Here is a 24,035-nt window from a genome sequence, read left to right on the forward strand (position 1 = left end):
TTAATTGGACACAACCCCTCACACGCCTTTTTTATGTCTTCTTGTGTCCGGGTTCTGTAGACCAAAATGTGCTGAGGTTGTTCCTCGGCCACATTAGGGTTGGCCACTTGTATCATTGGATACATGCCTTGCTGACCTGGTGTAGGATTTTGGAGGGTTTTTTTTTTTTGTTGTTGTCAGATCCCGCTTTTTTGGACACACAGCACACGCTCACCCTCCGATGAATATGTTTGTGTACAAAACCAGCTCTCCGTCTCTGGGGTCCGACCTTCGTGTCTCCACGGGTATTACCCGGCAGGGCTGCACAAAGGCTGTTCAAGCTGGTGGCGAGGAGATTCGTCTAGCCGCTCACTGCCTCCATCCGGACGTCCACCCCGCTGACGCTGATCTCGCACCCCAGTCGAATAGCCTTCTCTGGAACCAGGATACGAACCGGCCACGCCCGTTAACGGCAGCTCTCCTCTTATGGATCAGGGCTCTTGGAATGTTGCTAGATTTTGAATTTAGTGACTCATACAGCGAGTCCCCAGGATGTGTTATTTTCATTAAAAAAAAAAACAGACTAACCTTTTAGAGCCTTTTTGATGTTGTACACCCAATAAACTTTAACTTTTACACCTTAAGAAGCATCAATAAATCCAATGTCCGAGCCGTAATACTTTAACTGCATGCTTGGAAATTTATTGCAGGTTTTGCAAGTGCCGATAACATAATCAAAATAGGTTATATGATGATAATTTCACAACAATAATTCAAATATAATTAGAATAATGATTGGCAGAGATTTTTGTTTTTGATTCAATAATTCTGACTGATCTTACTTTGACTGGGACTGGATTGACTTCTTAACAATTTTTCTAGGAGTGAGGGAAGGAGGTTTTTGAGGTTAAGTCCCCAGCTCGATAAACTTGATTTCCTCTTCATCAGCTATTAATCATTAGCTGACCACGATCCTTGTGTGATGTTGTAATCCTTCAGAAAGTTAATCCACATAAGAGTTTATTCCTTCTTCAATCAACCAAAAGTTGATCTAATCCATTCTGGTATGCTGTGATGTTCCTTGAGAGAGAAAACGTTGAACATTCCTCACTCAGACTTAAGGCCAGTGATTATTCTCCAATGCTCTGCTACTCCGTGACTGGATGGCCTGAGTGGGAGTTGAAAACTCTCTCAAATGATCTCTTATGGCTCCAATCCTCTCACTCCACGATTCCAGATGCTGCTCACAAGACGGTCAAGTCTTGTGATCTCCTCGTAGCAGGGGAGAAGTGACAACAGCACCTCTCCCTGGAAGAATAACTCCGTTTCCTGGTGTTTCACAGTTTATATATGTGCTTGACTTTTGTTGTCTTCAGATGATCTTGGTTGCCATGGGGACGCTGGTGATTCAAAACCTCCTCCCTTCTCCTTCGCTTACTGGAAGTCATCTGCGGCCCCTTGCCAGTAACTTATTTCTCAAGTTGTTTATCATCAGCTTTTCTTGCCCTGCTTGCGACATCTTCTTCACTTCCTTTTTTTCCTCTGACTCTGCACTCTTATGAAAAACAACTCATATAATCATTTATTTCACTTATCTGTAACATACTTTTTCTAATCAACTCTTAATTTTAACACATTAATACTTCATTTAATCATACTTGTCATGTTAGAATCATTTTTAGACATTACTTTTAACACATTAATACTTCATTCGATCATACTTGTCATGTTAGAATCATTCTTAGACATATTCCATCGTCTTCACCACTGAGTTCATTCCGTGGGCCTCCCCATTTGTAATGGAAAAGTCCGGTATGACCTCACTTACTCCGGGAAGGTACCAAACACTGTACAGTTTAATCCAACAGCATGTATATTAATCCCATGGCACATATTATATTCCAAGATGAAAACAAGCTGAAAGCAAGCTTAAAGTCATCTTTCCTGACACTACCTGTGGTATTAATATTGGTGGTAACTCTTTGCCACTTTTTAATTTCATTCCAGCTAGACCGCCCACCTCCTCATCTATTAGCATGGGAGGTCGTGGTGTGGCTGTTTCTGCTACTTGGGAGTAGTCAGGGGGAGGTGCTGAGGGCCCCAAAGCCATTGCTCCTAAATCAGGATTAGGGTTTACTGTAGGATTTGGAGGGGTAGTTGGATTCATACCCCGTGGAGTTTCATTATCCATTTCATGTTCGTTGTCTTCTCCCTTTTTCTTTTGTATTGCTTTATTTTCTGCATCACATCTTTTATGCGCCTCATCTTTCCATTTTTGGGCATTTTCCAATCCATATTTCTTTGGCCTTTTTGTAGAATCTTTGGTTTTCTCCTTTATGTTATCAACCAATTCTGTTATTGAGTCTGGCTGTAGTTTTCCCGAAAAGTTAAACTTCCTTCGCCACATTTTTAGGTGTTTAGACGACCCTCGATATGTTACCTCCATATATCTGTAATCGTTTGACTGCAGCTGTGCATTATCTTTGCAGGAGGAGCAACAACAAGTTCCCATTTTAGCCGTTTGTGGGGTTTTCTCATAGGGAGATCTAAACAAACAGTTTGTTGTTTCCTTTTACTGTTTGGTCAACGGTCAACCTGAAAAGTGCCACCACTTCGACCTCAGAGAGGTGGGTGAGCCTTGCCTAGAGCCTCTTTCCAGGTCTGTTGTTTCTCAAACTGGACACAACAAAATTACAACATAGAATGTCCACAACCTACTTCAGTCAGTGGCTTTGTTTTTGTCTCTTGGTTAGGGAGATGACAGGCCACTCGCGTTGCAGTTGTGAACACTCTCATTCATACAAAACACATTCACACCACTTTTACCACGTTTCAACTCCGCCAACTGTTTTTTAATATTTCCCATGGACAATATTAAGGGAACACATTTATCCCAAAATTTTACGGCCCATCTACCGAGGGTTTTACCTACCCGACACTGTACAGGATGTTTTTCGTGCTGATCCGGACCCGTAAGAGGACTTTTCCTAACACCTTACAGCCAAAAGACAAGTCAAAAGCCATTACGGGGTTTTCTAAGCAGTGACCCCCAGTCACACGCCAAGCTTGTACCAAGAAAAACAGTTCTCACCCATGTTTAATCTCTGTTGCTGAAATTCGAATGTCTTCAACCTAATGAACGCCGACCCATCAGGGAGGAGTGTGCCCCGGAAAGGGTCTTTAATGGGATTTGTTCCAGGCCGTGGCCATGGTCTTCCACAGAGTCCTCCTTCATGGGCTGACGACCGTCGGGTTTGTTGACATCTGGCTCGAAGGACCTTGAAAATGTCAGGGTTAAACCTGTTAAAACAAGACAACCCAAAGCTTAAGACACAGAAAATAACCACAAGAGACACTTGCTCAAGAGAGAGACAGTTGCTCGAACGCTCAGTACCTCTCTCTGAAAAGCCCGTCTCCCTCCCCTCAGTTTTTATTTTCTCAAACACATAAGAGGGTGAAAGCAAGCATAAATCATTTTAGAGTCTGTCTCCATACAGATAAGACATTATTATGGGTTTTCGACAGAGTCAATCAATCAATCAATCAATTTTTTTTTATATAGCGCCAAATCACAACAAACAGTTGCCCCAAGGCGCTTTATATTGTAAGGCAAGGCCATACAATAATTATGTAAAACCCCAACGGTCAAAACGACCCCCTGTGAGCAAGCACTTGGCTACAGTGGGAAGGAAAAACTCCCTTTTAACAGGAAGAAACCTCCAGCAGAACCAGGCTCAGGGAGGGGCAGTCTTCTGCTGGGACTGGTTGGGGCTGAGGGAGAGAACCAGGAAAAAGACATGCTGTGGAGGGGAGCAGAGATCGATCACTAATGATTAAATGCAGAGTGGTGCATACAGAGCAAAAAGAGAAAGAAACAGTGCATCATGGGAACCCCCCAGCAGTCTAAGTCTATAACTAAAGTCTAAGTCTATAACTAAGTCTATAACTAGCAGCATAACTAAGGGATGGTTCAGGGTCACCCGATCCAGCCCTAACTATAAGCTTTAGCAAAAAGGAAAGTTTTAAGCCTAATCTTAAAAGTAGAGAGGGTGTCTGTCTCCCTGATCTGAATTGGGAGCTGGTTCCACAGGAGAGGAGCCTGAAAGCTGAAGGCTCTGCCTCCCATTCTACTCTTACAAACCCTAGGAACTACAAGTAAGCCTGCAGTCTGAGAGCGAAGCGCTCTATTGGGGTGATATGGTACTACGAGGTCCCTAAGATAAGATGGGACCTGATTATGGGACCTCCAAGAACTGGCATATCACTCTACTGGACCCCAAATGTCATCCAACATTTGGACTGTTATCATGTAGTGCAGGTCCCCACTGTGGTGCATGAGAGATTTATCATGGTCATCAGATCACGTCCGTGCACAGCCATCATCACCAGTGAATGCACCCGCTATAACAAGCAGTCCGTGATGTGGTCTGACATGTAACATGTTGATGCCCCACATGTGTCCAATCACTGTTCTCCAACAGCCCAAAATATGTGTCATGTGTGATATGTGATAAATCTGTCATTCACCTGCCCCTCTCCCTCACTCTCCCACTCACTGTCTGTCACCACGAAACATCCCCTCAGGATGGACATTTCCTTCCCACACGTAAGAGACCCTCTTCACTCTGCGATCAGAGTTTTGGAGCCCCCCCACAGGGCAGCTCTGCGATCGGACCTCACAGATCCACGGGGCTGTGCATGATTGAACTCCACAACTGCACAGGGCTGTGCATGATTGAACTCCACAACTGCACAGGGCTGTGCATGATTGGACATCACAGGGCTGAGCATGATCGAACTCCACAACTGCACGGGCTGCTCGTGATCGAACTCTACAGCTGCACGGGCTGCTCGTGATTGAACTCTACAGCTGCACGGGCTGCTCGTGATTGAACTCTACAGCTGCACGGGGTGCTCGTGATTGAACTCTACAGCTGCACGGGCTGCTCGTGATTGAACTCTACAGCTGCACGGGCTGCTCGTGATTGAACTCTACAGCTGCACGGGCTGCTCGTGATTGAACTCTACAGCTGCACGGGCTGCTCGTGATTGAACTCTACAGCTGCACGGGGTGCTCGTGATTGAACTCTACAGCTGCACGGGCTGCTCGTGATTGAACTCTACAGCTGCACGGGGTCGCGCGTGATCCAACTCTACAGCTGCACGGGGCTGCATGCAGTCGAATTCCACAGCTGCATGGGGCTGTGCGCGGTCGAACTTCACAGCTCCACAAAATGTTCAGCTTGCACTGTGCACAATACCCCATAAACAGTGCTGAGAGGATTTGCTCTCCTTTAATTCACATGAAAAAGGATCTATTTCAAAGTCTTATGATCACATCTTTCCTTGAAGTCAGATTTGATCATTAAAATTAAGATTACATGGGAAAAGTAACTGGGTATGAAAATGAAGGATGCACTGTGGGATAAAGCTATAGATAGGATTAGAACCACTTCCTCTTGTGCACGGCTTGGATTTATCCCATTTAAAGTTCTAAATAGGTTAATTTCTCTAAATCAAGACTTTCTGAAATATTTCCTGTGATAGAAGACAAATATGATATATGTCATGGCTCTCCTTGCCATTTAGTTCATATTTAATTTAATTTATTAAACTTATAGAGTGCCAAATCACAACAGTATCATCTCAAGGCGCTGCACATAAAACATATATATCATATGTTCTTACTTTGTCTGAACCTGCATATTTTTTGGCTTAATTTCTTTGGAATATGTCAGATGTTCTGGGAATCACTCTGTAGCCATGCCTATGTGTAGCTATATTTGGGATTCCTGATAGTTCAGTTTCGTTAACCTCCATATAGAATGATATTGTAGTGTTTGCATCATTGTTAGTGAGACGGACTATCTTGTTACATTGGAAATTAGCGAACTGTTCCTCTATCTTTCAATGATTAAAAAGAACCATGTTTTTACAAAATTGGAAAAAATTAAATATACAGTGAATCCAGTGGTACGTTTTTCCATCAACCATTTATATCTTATTTTATGGAATTACAGCTGTTGCCAGACTGAAATCAGGTCTGCCACTCTTCACCACTGTTCTTTACAGAATTATGTGGCTGTTCTGACTGAGCCAGGGTCGGGTGGGCTGGGGGCATTTAGTGTGTGGTTTTACTTGGATCTGTTTTTATTTAAACTACTTTTTGGAAATTATGGGGGCTGATTTTGCACATTTGATCTTTTTCTGCTTCTTTTCCATCATATAGGGTTGTCTTTTTTTTCTTCTTTGTATACTCAAAATGGAGAATTGTTTATTTTTTTCACATTGTATTGGGAAACTGCTTTTCTCTCAATAAAATAACATGGTAAAGTGATGAGCTATTCAAAAACCGAAGAAAACAAAAAATAAAAAAAATTCCGTTTGTCCTTGTCATGGAGGGGGAACAATTTGTGGACACCAAAACCATTTGTTGTTCCAGGCTGTAAACATGTTTATTTTTGCTGTAAAATTGGACATTTAAACATGGGCTTCTGTGGAAAGTAACTCTTTTCTGTAGTCAGCCTCAAGTTGCCATTCAAGGAACTGCAACATTTCCCCCTTCCAAGTTTGCGTCATTTCCTGCTGGTGCAGGTTGGGGTTTGGTTTTTGGGTGCTGCATTTCAGCTATACAATTCTAATGTGATTAGTACAGGTTAAATCCAGGGGATTCATTTCCCTGCAGTGATCAATAAAGTTTAGGGGAGGTGATAGTCTAACAGTTAAACGATGGGCTTCAGAGGGTCCTCGGTTCATGACCCAGCCAGACCGGAAAATCACTAAGGGCCCTTGGGCAAGGTCCTTAATCCTCGCATTGCTCCCGGTGTGTAGAGAGTGCCTTGCATGGCAGCACCCTGACATTGGTGTGTGAGTGTGTTTGTGTGAATGGGTGAATGTGAGGCGCAATTGTAAAGCGCTTTGGGCGTCTGATGCAGATGGAAAAGCGCTATATAAATGCAGTCCATTTACCATTTATCTGATCCTATTCAATCACACATCACTTATCTGATATCAATCAATCAATCAATCAATTTTTTTTATATAGCGCCAAATCACAACAAACAGTTGCCCCAAGGCGCTTTATATTGTAAGGCAAGGCCATACAATAATCATGTAAAACCCCAACGGTCAAAACGACCCCCTGTGAGCAAGCACTTGGCGACAGTGGGAAGGAAAAACTCCCTTTTAACAGGAACAAAACCTCCAGCAGAACCAGGCTCAGGGAGGGGCAGTCTTCTGCTGGGACTGGTTGGGGCTGAGAGAGAGAACCAGGAAAAAGACATGTTGTGGAGGGGAGCAGAGATCGATCACTAATGATTAAATGCAGAGTGGTGCATACAGAACAAAAAGAGAAAGAAACAGTGCATCATGGGAACCCCCCAGCAGTCTACGTCTATAGCAGCATAACTAAGGGATGGTTCAGGGTCACCTGATCCAGCCCTAACTATAAGCTTTAGCAAAAAGGAAAGTTTTAAGCCTAATCTTAAAAGTAGAGAGGGTGTCTGTCTCCCTGATCTGAATTGGGAGCTGGTTCCACAGGAGAGGAGCCTGAAAGCTGAAGGCTCTGCCTCCCATTCTACTCTTACAAACCCTAGGAACTACAAGTAAGCCTGCAGTCTGAGAGCGAAGCGCTCTATTGGGGTGATATGGTACTACGAGGTCCCTAAGATAAGATGGGACCTGATTATTCAAAACCTTATAAGTAAGAAGAAGAATTTTAAATTCTATTCTAGAATTAACAGGAAGCCAATGAAGAGAGGCCAATATGGGTGAGATATGCTCTCTCCTTCTAGTCCCCGTCAGTACTCTAGCTGCAGCATTTTGAATTAACTGAAGGCTTTTTAGGGAACTTTTAGGACAACCTGATAATAATGAATTACAATAGTCCAGCCTAGAGGAAATAAATGCATGAATTAGTTTTTCAGCATCACTCTGAGACAAGACCTTTCTGATTTTAGAGATATTGCGTAAATGCAAAAAAGCAGTCCTACATATTTGTTTAATATGCGCTTTGAATGACATATCCTGATCAAAAATGACTCCAAGATTTCTCACAGTATTACTAGAGGTCAGGGTAATGCCATCCAGAGTAAGGATCTGGTTAGACACCATGTTTCTAAGATTTGTGGGGCCAAGTACAATAACTTCAGTTTTATCTGAGTTTAAAAGCAGGAAATTAGAGGTCATCCATGTCTTTATGTCTGTAAGACAATCCTGCAGTTTAGCTAATTGGTGTGTGTCCTCTGGCTTCATGGATAGATAAAGCTGGGTATCATCTGCGTAACAATGAAAATTTAAGCAATACCGTCTAATAATACTGCCTAAGGGAAGCATGTATAAAGTGAATAAAATTGGTCCTAGCACAGAACCTTGTGGAACTCCATAATTAACTTTAGTCTGTGAAGAAGATTCCCCATTTACATGAACAAATTGTAATCTATTAGACAAATATGATTCAAACCACCGCAGCGCAGTGCCTTTAATACCTATGGCATGCTCTAATCTCTGTAATAAAATTTTATGGTCAACAGTATCAAAAGCAGCACTGAGGTCTAACAGAACAAGCACAGAGATGAGTCCACTGTCCGAGGCCATAAGAAGATCATTTGTAACCTTCACTAATGCTGTTTCTGTACTATGATGAATTCTAAAACCTGACTGAAACTCTTCAAATAGACCATTCCTCTGCAGATGATCAGTTAGCTGTTTTACAACTACCCTTTCAAGAATTTTTGAGAGAAAAGGAAGGTTGGAGATTGGCCTATAATTAGCTAAGATAGCTGGGTCAAGTGATGGCTTTTTAAGTAATGGTTTAATTACTGCCACCTTAAAAGCCTGTGGTACATAGCCAACTAACAAAGATAGATTGATCATATTTAAGATCGAAGCATTAAATAATGGTAGGGCTTCCTTGAGCAGCCTGGTAGGAATGGGGTCTAATAAACATGTTGATGGTTTGGATGAAGTAACTAATGAGAATAACTCAGACAGAACAATCGGAGAGAAAGAGTCTAACCAAATACCGGCATCACTGAAAGCAGCCAAAGATAACGATACGTCTTTGGGATGGTTATGAGTAATTTTTTCTCTAATAGTTAAAATTTTGTTAGCAAAGAAAGTCATGAAGTCATTACTAGTTAAAGTTAATGGAATACTCAGTTCAATAGAGCTCTGACTCTTTGTCAGCCTGGCTACAGTGCTGAAAAGAAACCTGGGGTTGTTCTTATTTTCTTCAATTAGTGATGAGTAGAAAGATGTCCTAGCTTTACGGAGGGCTTTTTTATAGAGCAACAGACTCTTTTTCCAGGCTAAGTGAAGATCTTCTAAATTAGTGAGACGCCATTTCCTCTCCAACTTACGGGTTATCTGCTTTAAGCTACGAGTTTGTGAGTTATACCACGGAGTCAGACACTTCTGATTTAAAGCTCTCTTTTTCAGAGGAGCTACAGCATCCAAAGTTGTCTTCAATGAGGATGTAAAACTATTGATGAGATACTCTATCTCCCTTACAGAGTTTAGGTAGCTACTCTGCACTGTGTTGGTATATGGCATTAGAGAACATAAAGAAGGAATCATATCCTTAAACCTAGTTACAGCGCTTTCTGAAAGACTTCTAGTGTAATGAAACTTATTCCCCACTGCTGGGTAGTCCATCAGAGTAAATGTAAATGTTATTAAGAAATGATCAGACAGAAGGGAGTTTTCAGGGAATACTGTTAAGTCTTCTATTTCCATACCATAAGTCAGAACAAGATCTAAGATATGATTAAAGTGGTGGGTGGACTCATTTACTTTTTGAGCAAAGCCAATAGAGTCTAATAATAGATTAAATGCAGTGTTGAGGCTGTCATTCTCAGCATCTGTGTGGATGTTAAAATCGCCCACTATAATTATCTTATCTGAGCTAAGCACTAAGTCAGACAAAAGGTCTGAAAATTCACAGAGAAACTCACAGTAACGACCAGGTGGACGATAGATAATAACAAATAAAACTGGTTTTTGGGACTTCCAATTTGGATGGACAAGACTAAGAGACAAGCTTTCAAATGAATTAAAGCTCTGTCTGGGTTTTGGATTAATTAATAAGCTGGAATGGAAGATTGCTGCTAATCTTCCACCCCGGCCCGTGCTACGAGCATTCTGACAGTTAGTGTGACTCGGGGGTGTTGACTCATTTAAACTAACATATTCATCCTGCTGTAACCAGGTTTCTGTTAGGCAGAATAAATCAATATGTTGATCAATTATTATATCATTTACCAACAGGGACTTAGAAGAGAGAGACCTAATGTTTAATAGACCACATTTAACTGTTTTAGTCTGTGGTGCAGCTGAAGGTGCTATATTATTTTTTCTTTTTGAATTTTTATGCTTAAATAGATTTTTGCTGGTTATTGGTAGTCTGGGAGCAGGCACCGTCTCTACGGGGATGGGGTAATGAGGGGATGGCAGGGGGAGAGAAGCTGCAGAGAGGTGTGTAAGACTACAACTCTGCTTCCTGGTCCCAACCCTGGATAGTCACGGTTTGGAGGATTTAAGAAAATTGGCCAGATTTCTAGAAATGAGAGCTGCTCCATCCAAAGTGGGATGGATGCCGTCTCTCCTAACAAGACCAGGTTTTCCCCAGAAGCTTTGCCAATTATCTATGAAGCCCACCTCATTTTTTGGACACCACTCAGACAGCCAGCAATTCAAGGAGAACATGCGGCTAAACATGTCACTCCCGGTCCGATTGGGGAGGGGCCCAGAGAAAACTACAGAGTCCGACATTGTTTTTGCAAAGTTACACACCGATTTAATGTTAATTTTAGTGACCTCCGATTGGCGTAACCGGGTGTCATTACTGCCGACGTGAATTACAATCTTACCAAATTTACGCTTAGCCTTAGCCAGCAGTTTCAAATTTCCTTCAATGTCGCCTGCTCTGGCCCCCGGAAGACAATTGACTATGGTTGCTGGTGTCGCTAACTTCACATTTCTCAAAACAGAGTCGCCAATAACCAGAGTTTGATCCTCGGCGGGTGTGTCGTCGAGTGGGGAAAAACGGTTAGAGATGTGAACGGGTTGGCGGTGTACACGGGGCTTCTGTTTAGGGCTACGCTTCCTCCTCACAGTCACCCAGTCGGCCTGCTTTCCCGGCTGCTCGGGATCTGCCAGGGGGGAACTAACGGCGGCTAAGCTACCTTGGTCCGCACCGACTACAGGGGCCTTGCTAGCTGTAGAATTTTCCACGGTGCGGAGCCGAGTCTCCAATTCGCCCAGCCTGGCCTCCAAAGCTACGAATAAGCTACACTTATTACAAGTACCATTACTGCTAAAGGAGGCCGAGGAATAACTAAACATTTCACACCCAGAGCAGAAAAGTGCGGGAGAGACAGGAGAAGCCGCCATGCTAAATCGGCTAAGAGCTAGTAGCTACGCTAAGCTAGCGGATTCCTAAGAACATGCAAAGTGAATAATGTGTAAATAATTTAGAGGTGATTCAGCAGAAGGAGTGCTTTAGTTAAGGCACGTAAAGATTACACTGGGAAACAAATCGTAATCTAGATAACTAGATCAATCTAACTGCGCAGATTAAACAGCTAACAGATACAGCAAAACACCGCTGTGCTCCGGAACAGGAAGTGATACAATACCGCAGTGAGAGCCAACCACCAGTAGAGGCAAGCAAGAGAGGGTAGATATACAGTTGTATGTAAAAGTTTGGGCACCCCTGATAATTTTCAGGATTTTCCTTTATAAATAATTGGTTGTCTGGATCAGAAATGTCAGTTAAATATATCATATAGCAGATGAACACACTGATATTTGAGAAGTGAAATGAAGTTTCTCGTATTTACAGAAAGTGTGCATTAATTATTTAAACAAAAATTGTCAGGTGCATCAATTTGGGCACCCTTGTCATTTTATTGATTTAAATACATTTAGCACTAATTATTGGAACACAAAATTGGTTTGCTAAGCTCATTGACCCTTGACCTCTTTCCACAGTGAATCCAGTCATGAGCGTATTTAAGATGACCATTTGCAAATGCTTCCCCTCTTTGCATCTCTTCTAATGAATGGCAACATGGGAGCCTCTAAACAACTCTCAAATGACCTGAAAACACAGATTGTTCAACATCATGGTTTAGGGGAAAGATACAAAAAGCTATCTCAGCTGTCAGTTTCCACTGTGAGGAACATAGTGAGGAAATGGAAGACCACAGGCACAGTGCTAGTTAAGGCCTGAAGTGGCAGGCCAAGAAAAATCTCAGATAAGCTGAAGCGAAGGATGGTGAGAACAGTCATAGTCAGCCCACAGACCTGCTCCAAAGACCTACAACATGATCTTGCTGCACATAGTGTCTTTGTGCATCGTTCAACTATACAGCGCACTTTGCACAAAGAGATGCTGTATGATGCTGTAATGCAGAGGAACCCTTTTCGGCGTACATGCCACAAACAGAGTCGCTTGAGTTATGCTAAAGCACATTTGAACAAGCCAGCTTTATTTTGGAATAAGGTGCTGTGGACTGATGAAACTAAAATTGATTTATTTGGACATAGCAGAGGGCGAAAAAAGAACACAGCATTCCAAGAAAAATGCATTCCAAGTAAAAATCAGTTGAGATTCTATCATTTTTGGTAATTTATTAAGTAAAACAATGAAATTGTGTATGTGTAAGATAGTCTGTAATTTTTTTTTTTCAAATTGCATATTTGTTATCATGATTCTGCCAAAAAAATATTATTATGACTACGTTCTGATTTGAAGACAAAATCACACAAAGGAAGCTTAATAACAACACATACATCGTCTTGAGATATGTAAGAATATATGGCAAAAATATCAATATGATAGACAACTGTCCACATTGGCATCTAGGGTGATAAAAATCAGTATATTTTGACACTTTTTTTAAAATTAGCATTTTTTTCAACAACTATAAATTTTGTTAAAACAACCTGGTATATCATTTAAATGTGCAGATATGTTTCATTATATCACAAACCGTCATACAAAAACTCCTATAGCCATAGCTGGTATATTTCTTTGATTTTGAACTAATCAAAGATGCGAACGATATGTACAATTTTGGGTTTTCTACCATTTTGAGGCCTTTGTGGAAGGCAGATCACACTAGATACACCCAAATTACCACAATTCCTCAGCTCTACACCAAACGTTAGCCTGGCATGAGCAGTTTCAAAGCTGTGAGGCATATTATTTTCAACCCTATTTTCGTCATTATTAACGTGCAAAGTTAGTAGAAAACACCATTTTCATGATATGTGAAAAATTCACAAAAATTTCCAAAGGCTGTAACTTCAAACGTTTTCAAGATACAGACTTAATATTTGGCATTTCACCCTAACTTTGGAATGTGATTAACATATAAATTTGGCAGAATAAAGCTGAGGGGTGACCTGGGAATTTTTTTCAAAACTGGGTGATTTCAGTTGGAATGACGCATATGTTTGGACACAGAACTTTCTTTCTGTCCACATGTTCAAATATTCAGCAAACATTAACTCCTAATGTTAAATCATTGAACGTATTGATCAGTCATATCAAAATGCACCAAAAAGGCTTAAAGTTGTCTTTAATCTCACTCTGTTTTTAATGCTGTTGATGTCTTTAATCAAAGACAGTTCATGTTTTTGCTGTCTACCTTGGCATCGTCCAGGTTCCCTGCTGATCCTGTTAGTGATAGTGTTTGACTGAATAAAAACACTTCAGTGTTTGACTCTGTGTTCCAAAGCTGATTTATGAATACTGTCTGAGGTCTAGAACAAACTGGAACCTTTGTATGATGACACAAATCTTTTTCTTGTTGTTGACTTTGTCTTCAGGCTGAGTTTGTGTGATCTATCAGAGAGAAGCTGTGAAGTTCTGTCATCACATCTCAGCTCTCAGTCCTCTCGTCTGAGAGAACTGGACTTGAGTAACAACCAGCTACAGGATTCAGTAGTGAAACTGCTGTCTTCTGGACTGAAGAGTCCACGCTGTCACCTGGAGACTCTCAGGTCAGGACTCATCCATGTGTGCAGCAGCTCCATAGATTAGTGAAGCTGCAGCTTTGCTGCCTGTCATGTTCAGTGTTTGTAACCACAGTAATGAGCTCATCCTGCCTCAGACATCGGTGTGTCCGGGCTCCTGCAAAGTGGGGACGATCTGACACTGTCCTCACATTGTGTCTACTGGTTTGTGTGTGTGCAGGCTGTCAGGCTGTCTGATCACACATGAAGGCTGTGCTTCTCTGGCCTCAGCTCTGACCTCCAACCCCTTCCATCTCAGAGAGCTGGACCTGAGCTACAACCATCCAGGAGACTCAGTCAAGCTGCTGTCTGCTAGACTGAAAGATCCATGCTGGACTCTGGACTCTCTCAGGTATGGACTCAGTCTGATGGAGGAGCTCCATGTGGAGACATTTCCCACTGGTTCATGTGGACCTGACACACCAAGCTGACATCAGACACCTCACACTGAAAAACACACCTGCTGTCCTGCATGTTCTCCATGTGCACCTGTTGCAGCCACAGGTGATTAGTCAAGTCTGGTGTCTCCTCACAGGCATCACATGAAAGAGCTTCAGAAAAGCTTTTTCATGGTACATCTCTGAGATCCAACAAAGCTTTTTTCATTCTTGGAGTCTTAGGGTGAAGAATTCAAAATTTTTAGGTTTGATTCTCTAAAGTCCTGCAGTTTTTCAGGTTTGGACCATTACAGGTTCACTTGCACTGGATTATAGAAAATATTAAAATACCATCAGTGGTTCTGGAAATAAAGTGACACAGCATGAAAAGACTTTAAAGGCTATGTTGCATGTTTTTTAACATCCCAGTTAGCAACACAAAATCAAAGTATTCATGATTGTAAGTCTCACTAATTTTGTATTTCTCTCCCTGAGTGATTGAGTGAGCCAAAAAAGTGCTGATGTCAAACTCTTCTGCCATTTCTATAGTAGTCAGACGACGTCCCGGATCAACAAAGTGTTTACTTTGGAAATGAACGGCACATTCCACTGTTACAGGAGTTTTTTGTCATGAAAAGACGTGCGGAGGGATTCGCGCGTCGGGACGGAGGTGCAGAGCACAGAACAAAAAGCAACGTCGTGATGAAGCCTCACAGGACATGTTGTGGCATGTCCAGCCCGTCCACAATTTCTCGGATAGTCACACGACCTGAAAAGCCACCGAAAGCCATCTGAATTTTCTAAATGGTGCAAGAGCTGGGCATGTTAGGGCTTGTCCTGTGGACCAACACGGAGGTGCTTTCGTCCCGCGCCATGACCGGCTTCGTGGCGAATTTCTCCGCTCCTCTTTCCATTACAAAAAGTCCTGTAACAGTGGAATCTGCCGAAAAAGTGCTATGTCTAGCTGTCTTGCCATTTCTCTGGTAGTCAGACGACGTCCCAGATCAACAAAGCGTTCACTTTCAATATGATCTGGTCGTTTGAGCCTGTCAATCGCCGCTCGGTGCGCGGCGCGCCATCCGCCGCTGTGGGCCATCTTTAATCCAGTTGTTATTGTCCTTAATCTCTGTGATCCCCATAAGATCTTCACCGAAAGCCATCTGAATTTTCCATATGGTTTCCACTTGGCTGTCTCTCCCACTTTGTGAAAAAATTTTGATGAAGCAAAGCGGCAGTCGATCAGCCAATTTCCTGACAATGAAAATCCGATGAGGGGGCTGGACCACTCCTCCCACAAGGTGTGCTCACAGGCGAATGACGCAACCGACAGGCGTGAAAAAACTCATGCATGCGCACGAAGGTTCAAGCTTGGCTGATGCAATCACACATGATTCAAATCCATATAGTTTTTGCAAAAAATAAAAAGGTCCGTTACTTTTCTAACAGACCTCGTATATCATTTGGTTTGTATGTTCTTGGGGAGTCCGGGGGTGGTGCTGATCTACCCCAACCTCTCGCCTGGAAGCCTCCACGTCCGTGGAGATGACCATGTCCACGTCCAGGAGTGAAGCCTCTTTGGAAGTAAATCTCACTGTTACTATCTGATTTGATTGACATGTCATCTTTGCTGTAGAATACAGTAACAGGAGGAGTATTTTTCAATTTCTTGGTTTTGTATAATTTTTCAGCATGTCGTGCCCAATCCATAATTCCTGAAACATTCTTTGAGTCCATTTCCACACAATGTTTAGTAATGTAGGAGCTGATGGCGGGACTAAAATTTTGTATCAGAACTTGCTTCAATTGATTGTGATATGGCCCGTCTGCATCATCTGAGTGTGGAATGCCGCTGTGGACTCTGAACACTTTTTCTAATCGGACTAGAAAATCATCTACATCCTCATCAGATTTCTGTTTTGCTGCAGTTTTTTTTTCATAATTTGCTTTTGGCTTGAATTTTGTCTTCATGTTGGCCATGACTGCATCAAATTAAGCCTTTAGTGGTTCAGCCATGTCGTCAGTATATTGACATACAGTGCCCTGAGCATCGCGGCCTGTGTACGAGTATGTACCTCGGACATGCACCCGATTCCGTCCAAGAGCACATTGAAGGGCTTCCCCAATTTCTTGTCCATTTAATCAGTAGCTTTGTACCAGATCGTTGAATTGGACGATCCATTCGTCCACATCGACGCTTGGGTTATTGAGGGAACTGGTAGCCTTATGGGCTTCGTCTTTTGTCCAAGGACGAAAGACATATGTGAATGGATTTCCTGCTGTCCCATGGGGATTTGGTACTTGAACCATGGGGTACATGCCTTTTAATGATGGATACAAATTTGAATTCGGGCCCGGTGGTGATATGTATTCTGTATAACCTGGTCAACCTTGTTCTGGGACCCTACGATGCCCATGATACGTTTTCACTTTCTTGCTTTGTGTCCTGTTTCTTTTTCAGCCTTGTGTGTTGTGAAGGGCCTCCCTGAGGTGGCGGTTGGCTGTCTCCGCCCGCAGCCTGGCCCTGTTGATCAGGCAGGTCCAGCGGCGGTGGGAGGACCTGAGCTGCTTGTTGTTGTTGTTGTTGTTGTTGTTGTCTTGGTTTAACCACAGTCTCATTGTCTTCTGGTCTCACAAATAAAGTGTCTGTTTTTCTTTTAAGTCTTTTGTTTTTAATTGCATCCTTTCATTTGTTAGCTTGCTCTAACCACTTCTTGGCGCTTTTTAATTCTGTCAGCTTTCTGTCTCTTCATTGGCTTCCTGTTAATTCTAGAATAGAATTTAAAATTCTTCTTCTTACTTATAAGGTTTTGAATAATCAGGTCCCATCTTATCTTAGGGACCTCGTAGTACCATATCACCCCAATAGAGCGCTTCGCTCTCAGACTGCAGGCTTACTTGTAGTTCCTAGGGTTTGTAAGAGTAGAATGGGAGGCAGAGCCTTCAGCTTTCAGGCTCCTCTCCTGTGGAACCAGCTCCCAATTCAGATCAGGGAGACAGACACCCTCTCTACTTTTAAGATTAGGCTTAAAACTTTCCTTTTTGCTAAAGCTTATAGTTAGGGCTGGATCAGGTGACCCTGAACCATCCTTTAGTTATGCTGCTATAAACGTAGACTGCTGGGGGGTTCCCATGATGCACTGTTTCTTTCTCTTTTTGCTCTGTATGCACCACTCTGCATTTAATCATTAGTGATCAATCTCTGCTCCCCTCCACAGCATGTCTTTTTCCCGGTTCTCTCCCTCAGCCCCAACCAGTCCCAGCAGAAGACTGCCCCTCCCTGAGCCTGGTTCTGCTGGAGGTTTCTTCCTGTTAAAAGGGAGTTTTTCCTTCCCACTGTAGCCAAGTGCTTGCTCACAGGGGGTCGTTTTGACCGTTGGGGTTTTACATAATTATTGTATGGCCTTGCCTTACAATATAAAGCGCCTTGGGGCAACTGTTTGTTGTGATTTGGCGCTATATAAAAAAAAAATTGATTGATTGATTGATTGTCTCTTCTCACCCCCTCCTTCTTTCTTGCTGCCTCCGCAGCTATTTTGTCTGATAGTGTCTCACACTCTGACACAATCAGTTTGCCCTTGAAGTCGTGTTTTCTCTTCCATTTTTCCACATATTTCTGTCCTTCAGCATCGCATCTTATCATAAATTTGACATCACCTTCAGGTGAATTGTTTTTTGTGCAACAATAGCAACACGATTGGTGTATTCCCCATTTTGGTCATCTGTGGGGGGTGATTCCTAGGGAATCCTAAACAGACAATTTATTTTCTTCCCTTTTACTGTTTGGTCAACAGTTTAGCTGGAAAGTATCATTACTTCAACCTCCCGGAGAAGGTGAATGATCTTACCTAATGTATCTTTCCAGTTACGTCGTTCAACACAAACAGGTGTGGTGCAAATGAATGATTTCACAATTTACAGAGACTCTTCGTTTTTGTCCCCTGGAATGGGGCATGTCAGGAGTCCAGTGCTTCAATTGTTTGTCATTCCATTCATACTGGTCACATTCATACAAATCACTTTCACACTGTTTAGACATCTTCTGATTTTACTTTGATGTTACTTTGATGTTGCTATGGCCTTACTTTGATGTTACTTTGATCGTATAGTGGGCCTTATTATTTTTTTATCCTCTGACGTGACCCTGTCTGTCTTTTAACAGTCAACCTAGACCCCAGCTCCTGGGGAACTATACCCCCCCCCCGTGCCTGACAATGCCTTTGATGGAGTGGACCTGGACATTATTCTCCAGCTGGCAATCACACGTGATACAAATGTGATGACTTCTTTGATGGAGCGGACCTGGATATTATTCTCCAGCTGGCGATCACATGTGAACCGTTCCTGACGACTTCTTTGATGGAGTGGACCTGGACGTCATTTTCCAGCTAACAATTGTGCGTGATCTGTGCGTGAGGGCTTCTTTGATGGTGTGGACTTTACATATTTAACCTTGAAAATCATTCTACAAGTGGGTGAGTGCTCTGTTCAGTTTTTTCCTTTTGTATTTTGTTCTTGTCTGTGGAAAGCTTTGTTCATTTTATTTTACTTTGAGAGAGTCTGTCAAATTTTGGATCTCAATGTGTGTGGAGTCTGTTCTCTATACTGGAGCAGCATGCTGTTTTAAGCCAATATATCTCCTACCGTGAATGTGCACACGCAAGTCTCAATTTCAATTTATTCATTTTATATAAGTGCCAATTCACAACAGTGTTGCCTCAAGGTACTTCACACAAAACAATAAAAAAAAACAAGATAAAATGAATTAAAAGATTAAAAAGCACAATTAAAAGATTTTAAAAAGCAAAATAAAAGAGTAAATAAATAATTAAATAAAAAGCATAGTAACACAACATGCTAGCCATAAAAAAGAGAAAACAAGTGCGTCTGAAAGTCTAGCTGCTGATTTTCAGGGTGCCTGATGACACAGATGTATTTCTTAGATTTTTTACAGGTATGTTGTTGATAACAATTATAAGCGTGTACAAAGCTGCCTCTCCAGCAAAGACTGTTTTTAACAGGCTGTGTTCATGATGGACAAGGACACGCACTAAGTCTTCTCACAGTGGAGAGCGGCTGCTGCGTTTATTGTGACTGCATCAAAATGAACAGTTATCACTTAAAATGAGTCATCATAACACAACATCACACTTACGTAAACTTTGCAATTAATCTGCAGCTCTGTTTATAATGTTAGCAGCTACATTCCATTCAAGCACGTGCTGGGATCTTTTCCTCAAAGCTTTGTAAACACTGTTGGAAACACTCGGAAAAATGCGTACTCAAGAGTACTCGATGGAATTCCACATCACGGATAGCGAGCAATGTGGCACACAACTATGGTGGCCTTCTGCAGACTTTTTTAATAACATCATTGCAGATAAGACAATGGATGATGACACACTGGATTGTGCCAAAGGTTTGTCATGAAAATGGAGGATTTTGAGTTTGTGTTCATGTTTATACACATCTGAACAAATCTCAGAGACCCATGTGGTATTTGATATCATCCAGCAGAGGGCCACGGATGTTCTCTACTGCAAGAAAAGAATTCCGTCTCTTCTTGCATTTGTCAAAGAGAAGAGGTCAGAGGGGGCTTTTCAAGCTGTTTATGCCAAAGCAGCAGGTCTCACATCTGACTCACGAGATAAAGCCCTTGATAAAGCGCCATCTCTCTCATTTTCAGGATCCCAGGAGCGCTACAGAAATCCGTACATAGCCATCCTCGATAATCTCATGGAGCAGATTCCTCGACTTTTTTCAAATTTGGGAAGTTTGTGCTTCTTAGAATTAGTCAATCCAGTGATGTTTGATGACATCAATCAATCAATCAACTTTTTTTTTATATAGCGCCAAATCACAACAAACAGTTGCCCCAAGGCGCTTTACACTGTAAGGCAAGGCCATACAATAATTATGAAAAACCCCAACGGTCAAAACGACCCCCTGTGAGCAAGCACTTGGCTACAGTGGGAAGGAAAAACTCCCTTTTAACAGGAAGAAACCTCCAGCAGAACCAGGCTCAGGGAGGGGCAGTCTTCTGCTGAGACTGGTTGGGGCTGAGGAAAAAAGAGAAGTGACATGAGAGAAGTGTTTCCAGAAGAGGCGTTCCAGAGTGTCCTGAAAAGTTACAGCCAGTCCTTTGATTCCGGGAGACTGAGGTCTGAACTTCTGAGGACTTACAGGGGACAGCTGTGTGATTTCTTGGCTTTTCTAAAACACATGGAGTTGGACAGTGTAACGCCTCAGCTGTACAAACTGCTATCGTTAGTGGCAACAATTGGAGCTACATCTGCTGGTGTAGAAGGGAGCTTCTCCTGTTTACAAAATGCTTAAGTCTGACACCTGCAACACAATGGGCCAAGGCCATCTAAGCAGCTTGACTCTGCTGGACATTGAGGACACTGGTCAAGTCACTGGAAAAGATGCCGACTTGGTATGATAGCGTCACAGACCATTTTCTTGATAATAGAAAGACGTATAAATAAACTGACAAATTTTATGATGCAAGTTGACAGTGAGCTTCTCCTCTTTGAAAGACCAGCAGCTGCCACTAATTCATAATGTGGTATATGATTTTATAAAATATAGTGTTTATTGGAGTGTGTTATGCCCTTTAACCTCATAGATACAGAAGCCAAAGTATTTACTTCAAACCACAAATTATTTGCAAAAATTTAAAGTTCACAACTTTTTTTTTTTTTTTTTTTTTTTTTGGTAAAAGTCAGTTTAATTAGTTCCTGGTTGACAGCTTCATATTTAATAAGATGCCCAAAATTACTGAACAACAACAACAAGTCACTTTGATACAGTGAAATAAAATGTATGTGTGACATAACTATTGTCCCCTTTGAAGAATGTATAGTAAATCATTATTTTCACTGCCAGTTTTCTTTGGATAAGTCAGGAGATGAACACATGAACATTTTCTTGGACTTCATTTCCATCAATCATTCAGAAATACAAACAGTCTGGTTCTGTACAGTAAATCTGTCTGCAGCAGGCAGCTGTCAAAAACTGAGTGAGTCAGTCAGTCAGTCAGTCAGTCAGGTAGGCAGAAAGAACTGTGCAGAGTGAAACATATTTCTGTGACATCAGCAGTGATTCAACTTCAAGGCTGGACCCGAGAAGATTTAAAAAATAATAATAATCATTCAGCTGGTTTGTCAGAAAGCACATGGGAGACTGGAGCCTAGATTTGTTTTCTTGTATTTATATTCGTTTTGTTGCTGACTGATTGATGGAAATGAAGTCCAAGAAAATGTTCATGTGTTCACCCTCTGACTTGTCTGAAGAAAAGTGGCTCTAAAAGTGATGATTTTCTGTAAACTTTTCAAAGTCTGTCAGTAAAAGTGTACAAACAAACATTTTATGTTTTGTTGTTGATCAGTTGAAAGTTAATTGATTGGTATTGATTTGTTAATATATTGTAAATTGTGTGGGGAGCCAATAATTCTGACCAGGACCAGCATCAAACCAACACACACAGTAAATCTATCCATCCATCTTCTATACCCACTCCAATTAAGGGTCACAGGGGGCTGGAGCCTATCCCAGCAGTCATAGGGTGTGAGGTGGGGTTCACCCTGGACAGGATGCCAGTCTGTCGCAGGGCCACATATAGACAAACAAACACATTCACCCCCACACGCACAATTTAAAGTATCCAATCCACCTAACGTGCATGTCTTTGGATGTGGGAGGAAACCGGAGCACCCGGGGATACCCACACAAACACGGGGAGAACATGCACACTTGAAGGCCACACGTAGGAAGCAAACCCATGACCTTCTTGCTGTGCGGCAACAGTGCTAACCACTAAGCCACAGTAAATCAGATAATTCAAATAATTATTTTATAAATCAGAAATTGAACCATTCCCGTTTTTCCCAAAAAATGTTGCAGTTTTGTACTCTTATTGTCGCTGTGGGTTCAGAATCCAAGATGGAATTCTACATGGGTGCAGTTTGAAACTTTTCCCTCCAGAACCACAGATCACAAAAAGAAAAGTCAAACATGATGAAACCTGGAAATTAGATTTGAAATATTTCACAAAGATTCTGGGACTTTTGCTGCTCAGAAAAAAATTAGCTTTACACCAGTGTGATCACGTGTTTAATAAAAAGTGATGTGACCAGAAAGACGACAAAATATCAACTGTGAACAAAAGACACACAGAAGATCTGTCGTGGCTCGTCTTTAGTCTTCTCAGGATGTCGTCTTTTAGATAACACAAACTAATTGCAAGTGATATGCTAGAAAAGGACACAACACTTTAGAATAATTCAGCCTTAAGCAAGATAAAATGCACAGAGTTTTTAAGTTTATTTAAGCCTTCGACACAGAGCTTAGACAAACTGAGTCCTCTAGAGAGACTGAATAAGTGACAACCGCGCTCATCTATTTATTGGAGACCCGCGGGCATCGCTCCTCCTTCGACTTTTTTTTATTTATTTCATTCCCAAGACATGGTTTTCTATTGGAAGCGTCCTCTAGTGAACCCTAAGCAGGTGTTAGGCCATTATTTCAATGTGACAAACGCTCCCATTAAAACGTGAAGGATTTACAACTGATTTTTTTAAAAGACCTTCAGCCACAGGTGCAGCTGGCCTGAGGCCCCCCCCGCACGTGGCCTCAGCCACAGGTGCAGCTGGCCTGAGGCCCCTGCACGTGGCCTGCGGGAAAGCACCTAATAGGCCTTGGAAAGCCCCTGACAGACTGAATGACTAATAGAGCCCTTTTTTTGGGTTGAACACCTGCTAGTTCAACCAGAGGACATACAGTTCGGATCAGGACACTTGATAGTTCATCATAGTTCAAATAAGGACCTAAAAATTCTTCTACAGATCTTTTGTTCTTTCATACGTTTCCATGGAGATATTATATGGACAGTCCCTCCTCTGGGACTCGAAAGAGTCCCATTACATCAATTATACTCTTGGGTTGTTTACTGACAAGACATCCTCATTTGTGCATTGCAATAAAAAAGAAAGAAAAACACATCACTCGACTTACTGATAACTCTGGTGTGGATATGAATATCAGTGATACTTCACACGGTAAATATATTGAAGTTTAAGTGCAGGTGAACCTACCTACTAAGGCACAAGGTGATCAATTAGCTGGATTATATCAACGCAAGGTGACATTCAAACATTGAGTTTTGGTGTAATTCAAGGCACTTAAAATGGCCACATAAAACAAGTTACAGCAACTTCTTAATCATGGCAAAGTAAAGGCTTTACATTGACATCAGTGCAACCAATCATCTTCTGGCATCTATTGTCTCACTCAACCAGAGGCTCCAACCCATTATACTTGGTTCTACATATTATTTTGTTAAAGAGTCACACATTTATTACTTAAATGCATCAAATAACCCCTACGTTACCACTATTTAGTCAACCAATCAAGAAACTATTCTAAGGTTAGCGCAGCTATGTCTAGTTAAATGATAAACACAATAAATGGTTTCCCTTCATGTCCGTCCTTAAGTCATTTGCCTTAGTCAATCATATAATGGTTTTCATTATAGGCCATTTCTCAACATTTTCCACTTTGTTTTTCTTCTTTTTCAGCTTGTTTTCTAATGCCCTTTTTGGCCAGACGCCAAATTTAGGCGATGCATGTCTCTTGAGGCATGCTATAATTTAAGAAAAA

At 41.8% G+C, this 24,035-nt stretch overlaps 1 protein-coding gene across 1 annotated transcript in view; it reads left to right on the plus strand.

Annotated features, from left to right (window-relative positions):
- Positions 1–24,035, plus strand: part of LOC117507616 (NACHT, LRR and PYD domains-containing protein 12-like) — a 175,923-nt gene that overhangs the window by 135,798 nt on the left and 16,090 nt on the right. Inside the window, exon 15 of the mRNA XM_034167442.1 lies at positions 14,183–14,353. Coding sequence (XP_034023333.1) covers positions 14,183–14,353 — 171 coding nt within the window. The remainder of the gene's footprint in view (positions 1–14,182; positions 14,354–24,035) is intronic.

This window comes from Thalassophryne amazonica, chromosome 3, assembly GCF_902500255.1.
Source record: "Thalassophryne amazonica chromosome 3, fThaAma1.1, whole genome shotgun sequence".
Classification (NCBI taxonomy): domain Eukaryota; kingdom Metazoa; phylum Chordata; class Actinopteri; order Batrachoidiformes; family Batrachoididae; genus Thalassophryne; species Thalassophryne amazonica.